Source organism: Nannospalax galili, unplaced genomic scaffold (genome assembly GCF_000622305.1).
Source record: "Nannospalax galili isolate Female #2095 unplaced genomic scaffold, S.galili_v1.0 scaffold979, whole genome shotgun sequence".
Taxonomy (NCBI): Eukaryota; Metazoa; Chordata; class Mammalia; order Rodentia; family Spalacidae; genus Nannospalax; species Nannospalax galili.
Window position 1 is genome coordinate 628,488 of NW_008343671.1, and position 6,781 is coordinate 635,268.

The 6,781-nt window shown below is 49.2% G+C and overlaps 1 protein-coding gene across 1 annotated transcript in view; it reads left to right on the forward strand.

The window, feature by feature from the left end:
- The window catches only part of LOC103739578 (keratin, type II cuticular Hb3-like), a 7,023-nt gene extending 4,651 nt beyond the window's left edge, over positions 1–2,372 (forward strand). The window contains 3 exon segments of the mRNA XM_029566877.1: positions 62–510; positions 1,482–1,513; positions 1,967–2,372. Of these exon segments, the coding sequence (XP_029422737.1) occupies positions 62–510; positions 1,482–1,513; positions 1,967–2,133 (648 nt within the window). The 3' untranslated portion in view covers positions 2,134–2,372.
- Positions 2,373–6,781: the final 4,409 nt, after the last annotated feature.

A 6,781-nucleotide genomic window follows, 5' to 3' on the forward strand; every position in this document is an offset into this window, starting at 1 on the left:
CTGACTGCCGAGATTGAGAACGCCAAGTGCCAGGTATGTGTCAGCTGTGCCAAGACCAGAGCGGTAGGGGGCTTACTCAATGCACATATCCTGTTTGGATCTTACTGTTAGTCTACCCCCTGTTCATGTGTACAGAGTCCCTGATCATGATTACTTAGGTTGACCCAGTAAATCAAGAAAAAAATTTTTATTTGGGAGGTATTCCCAGCTGTTTGCAGACTAAATAGATCCAGCTAACATACAGAGACCGAGGGACCATTACCCATGTCTTTCTCTTCTTGGTCTTCAGAACTCCAAGTTGGAGGCAGCAGTGACCCAGTCTGAGCAGCAGGGTGAGGCGGCCCTCAGTGATGCTCGCTGCAAGCTGACTGAGCTGGAGGCCGCCCTGCAGAAGGCCAAGCAGGACATGGCCTGCCTGCTCAAGGAGTACCAGGAGGTGATGAACTCCAAGCTGGGTCTGGACATTGAGATCGCCACCTACAGGCGCCTGCTGGAGGGAGAGGAGCAGAGGTGAGTCCCTGCTTAGACTGCCTGCCTTCTACAGTTCCCATTTTCAGCTTCGGCCCTCAAGAGCCAACAGAAACTAGAGCCTTGGCTGACTGGATTGCAGCACTCTTGGGTTGGCCTTAAGTATTCGTCCCTCATCACATAAACCAGTGCCACAACAGTGGCCAGAGCCCTGGTCACCCCAGGACCCTGCTAGCATTAAAAACAAAGTGCCCTACCTTGGAGTCAGAACTCCTTTGGGTCCTTCCCCACTCAGCTCTTCTGAGATACACACCCTGCCTACCTTAGAGTTGCTGACCACCTCTGACCCTGATCTAGACACATCCATTCCCTTTATATTGCTGTGACCACGATACCTGACAAAGACAACTTAAGGGAGGATTTATTTTGGCTCACAGTTTCAACCCATCAGAGCAGCGAGGATGCAGCTGAGCTCCTCAATATATGGCAGTAGGAATGTTCAATGAGGCTCTTCACACATAGTAGATTGGGCAGGAGAGACAGAAAGAGATCAGCGGCCAGGTCCAACCTTCAAAGTTCAACTATTAGTGACCTACTTTCTCCAGCTGAGCCTCAATCTAAAGGCTCCATAACCTCCCAAAACAGCAGTTGGAGACCAACCTTTCGAAGCATGAGCCATTGAGGCCATTTTCAATTAAAAGCATAACAAGGATCTCCCTCTTCTTAAAGCTGAGCCTGTCCATGTCTGTCACATACAGTTGTTCAGACTGTACACTGCACAGAGGTAGCCCAATGAAAACAAGCATTAACCCAGTCCAACCTCTGCTCACGAGGTAGTGTGCCCAGGATATGGCTGCCACCACTACAAAGGTACCTTTTTCTAAGTGATGCAAAAACATAAATACACATGGAAACTGACCTTGAGACAGACACTGTGGCACCAGAGGGCAACTTGATGCCTTATCTCATTCTAATTCAGTTTTCCTTCCTCCCCCTGTCTTTTCCCCACTCAGGCTGTGTGAAGGTGTTGGAGCTGTGAATGTCTGTAAGTACAGTGAACCCTGAAAGGAAAATTGTAGGTTGAACATCAGCAAGGATTTCCTGGGTATAGTCTTCAAAATATGGGCAAGTGTTGATAACTCTCAATAAAAGGGACTAGGTTGCTCATGCAGCAGGAGAGACTGCAGTTAGCTCACAGCATGACTGAGGTTAGAAAGGCGAATAATGTCACTCCAAGAGCCCTCAGATATCTCAGTATAATGTCCATCTTGTAGAAATGAGGACACTGAATCCACAAAAAAGCTTATAAGAGCTAATGTAGGCCCAGTACCCAGGCCTCCTGGTTCCCACCCAGAGGCTTCCCTGCACAATTTACAGACCAGAACTAGAAGCTCTCTGTGGCCATCCTTGAAGGACTGGAGCAACCAAACTGACAACAGAAAGTGACTGGATGGGCTAGCTCCAACCAGGCCTCAAGGCCCTGCCTCTGTTCCCACAGGTGTCAGCAGTTCCCGTGGTGGGGTCGTGTCTGGGGACCTGTGCGTGTCAGGCTCACGGCCAGTGACAGGCAGTGTCTGCAGCGCCCCATGCTCCGGGAATGTGGCCGTGAGCACCGGCCTGTGCGCACCCTGTGGAAGCGGCTCCTGCTACCAGGGAAGGTGTTAGTGGCTAAGAGAGAGCCTGGGGGTGGCCTGCCCCACAAGGCTGAGCAGCGCAGCCTCAGGGGCTGCTGCCCTTGTGTTCTGAGAATATGCCCCCCATCCCCAGCCATCCCTCTGTTCAGCCACCCGCTGGCAAGGGACCTGCCACTGATAAATCAGCCTCCTGCCTCAGGTCCAACCCTGCAGGAAAAGGACCTCCTTACCCTGAGGTGTCCGGTGCTGCTTCCTGCATCTCTGGCCTCTAAGCCCTGTTATGCAATAAACCATGGGCCTGCTCCCAGAATTGTGTGGGATGTCATGCTTTCTTGGGATGAACTCATGTTGTCACCTGGGGATCAGATCACTGGCTTTGTGATGTGGCCTGAGGACTGAGGCCACTGTGCCCTGTTCTTGAGGTGGACATATACAGAGCCTATCCCCCACAAACAGAGTTGCCCTCTCTCCACCTGCCACACCAGTTAGGCTGTGTGGGTTTGGGGCTATGCTTCCAATCCTGTCCACCAATCACAGGGAAATGTGGTCATTGACACCTGCTCCTTCTCCTCCTCCCTCTCTTCATCTGGGGTGGCCTCAAACAAGCCCTGTGACTGGCAGAGAGAGACAGATAGATAGATGGGCTTCTCTCCTCCAAATGGTCCTGAGGGAAGCCAGAGGCCATAGGCTCCACTGCAAGGAAGGGTGTGTGTATGTGTGTGTGTGTATGCATATATGTTTTATATATATATATGTGTGTGTATGTGTGTATGCATATATGTTTTATATATGTGTGCATGCATATATGATGTGTGTGTATGTGTGTATGCATATGTTTTATATGTGTGTGTGTATGCATATATGATGTGTGTATGTGCGTGTATGTGTGTATGCATATATGTTTTATACATGTGTGTGTATATGTGTGTGCATATATGTTTTATATATGTGTGTGTATGCATAGATGATGTGTGTGTGTGTGTGGTTCTCATCCCTTCCTCCACATCCCACATACCCTTGCTCTCTGTACCCCCGACACCACGCAAACATACATCACAACAGAAGAGTCACCAGCTACCCTGAGGTGGCCACCTTGTATTGCTCTAACCCCACACCCCATTGCCACTGCCACCTCTCTGCCTTGTCCCCAGCACCACAGTATCTCAACCCCAACACTGGATGACCATTCTGTCCCTCTTGGCCTGACCTCACTGCTCCCCCAAAGAGCTCCAGAAGAAAGACCCAGAAAAGTCCTGGACCTGGCCTGGAGAGAACAGACCTCAGACGGCCTCCAATTCCACACATCCACCACACTCCTCCTTACCCCAGGCCTGCCTCTGCCCAGGGCTCCTCCCCCATCTCCTCACATACTCTTAAGGTTGCCCCTCACTCACTTTCTAGAAAGACCTCCTGGGCTCCATACAAAGTTCCCTGTCACCTTCCCTGCTATGCTCCCTGGCCCAGTCTCAAATCCCCAGCCTTTCCCTCTTGCCTCATAAACTTCACTCACTGGCTCACGTCCCTCACCCTACAGCCTCACCTCAAGCATCCAGAGCCTCCTCTGCCTCTGCAGCCTGACCCTGGACCGCTGCACTGTCTTGCCCTGAGCTACTGCTGTGGCCACAGTCCTACCTAGTTAAGCCTGCAGCAGGGCTAGGTGTCTGGGGACCGTCACTGCTTGCCCTGCCCGGCTGCATGCCCTGCGCCTCAGCCCCACAGGACTTCTCTCCCACAGCCCTGATCCAAATTCAAATTCTGCCTCCCCTTGCTCCTTCCTACTTCTCCCCATAGCATGTTCCCATCTCCTCTGCCAAGAGCAGCACCTAGTAAGGCCGCAGTCCTGCCCAGGCCAGAAGCCAGTGACCTTCCAGGCCCAGGCCACTCCTCAGATTCACCCCCGAGTAGTTTCCTTACCTGCCTCCCACAGAGCTCTAACCCACTCCTTCCTCCCCTGCTGCCACCAAAGCACAGGCTGCATGTGTGTGTCTTTCAACATGCTCAGAACTTATTGAATAACAATAAATTTATATGCTACATCATTTTTCTTGGCTGCAGTTTATTAGTCAGTAATCCTGATTTACCTTGATAGTGTGGCCATTGGCAATCACAGTTGATTGGTTGGTTGGCCAGCTGGCTGGCTAGCTGGCTGGCTGGTTGGTTGGTTGGTTGGTTGGTTGGTTGGTTGGTTGGTTGATTGTTTTTGAGACAGGGTCTCATGTAGCTCAGGTTGGTCTCCAATTCACTATGTAATTAAAAATGGTCTTGAATACCTTATCTTCCTGCCTTCACCTCCTGAGTGCTAGGATCACAGGTTTTCACCACCATCCCTGGCTTATAGGATCTTTTATTCTAAACTTAATTACTAATGTTACCCTTAATATCACAAACACGTTCACACAGTAATAGACATGAAGTTACAGGGTGGTTACAGAAGAGTTAAAGAAGCCACAGAGTTAGAGGGGCCTTACCGGAAGCAGGGACAGAGGTAGCCTACACGCAGTGTCTGTAGGCAGTTAGAAAAGATAGTAAAGAACCCAGCTGAAGAGCTGCACCAGCTGAAAAGGCACAGAGCCTCCCAGTGCACCAGCAGTCCACAGTCTGGTGAGGTCCAGGGTTAGGGCTGCATGGACGGAAAACAGTTCAAATGGATCCTGTGGGGAAAAAAGTGGGGACTGTGCTGAGCTGAAGTCCTGGAGCCAGTTGGAAGTTCTCTGCCTATCAATCTCTTGATACACACATCAGCTGACCAGATGACAGAATTCTGGAACTGTGGTGATCCAGGTGAGGGGTTGCATCTCTCATTGTTGTAGTGTGTTTGATAAGTCCACAGGCCTATTTTTCTGATGTGGTTTTAATCTGCCCGTGTGCCCATATGTTCACCATCTACTCTGACAAGTTCATAGCTGACACTTTTTAACTTACATGAATAAGTTATTTACCATTGTGTGTTTCGTGGTCAGTGCTGGACAGTTGATTATATCTAATGTCCATGTGCACAATAAGGTACAGAATGATCCTGCCTCATTATCTGCACCCAAAATGGAGCTAACTGCTATTTCGTAAAATGGGATCACCCAGGTCAAGGTTCAGCCTGAAAGCCACTATTTCACACAACTCCGAGCAAGGCATGACCTGCTCTTCACACCCACAGGTGCGGCAGTCAGAGACCTCCACGGGACATGAGGCCTGCCTTCCATGGGCCCTCAGCCCTTCAAGTGACCCAGGCTCTCTAACAGAAAATGCTAGCCCCTCACATCTGGCTCTGTTCCACCATTTAGTGGCCTCGGTGCTCCAGGTCCCCACTCTAATTGGTTCCCCTGCCCTTCTTTCCGTTGTCCCTGTCAAGTAGGGGGACAGAAGCTCTGTGTGGACTTTGCAGTTCTTCACTTCTGAAACTACTCTAAGTTCTTCTCTAGGACTTTGATTCTTCTTCCCAATGATTTCAAGAGGAGACCTTAAGGACTGGCAGCCGTGGAGGCCATCATGGTGCAACACAGGGAAACCCAGGAGGCCACCAGGCCTCTGAAGGTGACACATCATCTTTCTACCCTACCAGCCCAAGGGTCCAGACGCGGCTGATGCTATGACATCGTCTTTTAGAGATTCTGGTGCTGAGTCTCTGGGCCTGCCTCCTCACCACCACCATCACCTGTTGCTATATCCTTTTCCTAGGTAGACATGAACACACATCTGTCTATTTACCTAGTTAGGGCACCAATGACAGGCAAAAAAAAAAAAATCCACTCAAGTCTACTTGGTGAACCAATGGATTTATTGAGGTTACATACAGAAGTGTGGGTGACTCAAAGGCAGCTGCATCTCCGGAAAGCCCACCCAGCATGAGTGCTAACTCCCAAAGCAAAGCTGCATCCCAGAGCTCTTTGCCCAACTCCCAGTTCCACCACAACTTCTTCTCCCCAGCCATTGCTTTTTGCTTATATAACCTTGGGTAAGGGCCTTGGTGAGTCTTGTGAGTTGTCTGAGCCCTTTAAGTGTCTGTGTCTTCCTGAGTTTTGTGAGCCTTCCTCCTTCTAGGAGGTATGTTGGTTCCAATTTGGGGAAAACAGCTGCACAAAATCTGTGCATGGCAGAAGGGCTCTGCAAGCAGCACCGAGCCTAGAGGTGGAAAAAAAGGACAGGACAAACCAGGGATAGCAACCTACTCACCCAGAGGAAGCAATGCTAATGCTGAGGCCTGAAGGAAGACCAAGAGTTTACATCTGAAACATAGGAATCATAGGACCCCAAGTTCTGGACATAAGCTTGAGTTTATTTAGGTGAAGAAAGGAGCTAAAGCTATTCCAGTGTGCAGGTCATACATACACCTCAGCAACCACTCAGTTATCTCGGTAAGTAAGCTCAATAAACTCATTGGTTCCCCAGTAAAACTTTAATCAAACGTTGGCTTGACACTAGAACCTTGGAAGGGAATGAGCACTGCTTAGCATCCCCAGGAAAAGAAGTCTCACAACACATGGAAAATTTGTTAATGCTATTATGTCTCATAATTATTTTTTAAAAAATGAGACTGTAAAAGGTGTTAAAAGGATATGGGAATGGAGATATTTTCCAAAATAGAAAAAATGAGAAAGCCTAAGCAATTGATGAAGGTCTGTTGGTTTGTCATGATGTATAAAGGATGAAGCAAAAATAAAATGCACATAACCTTAAATATTATA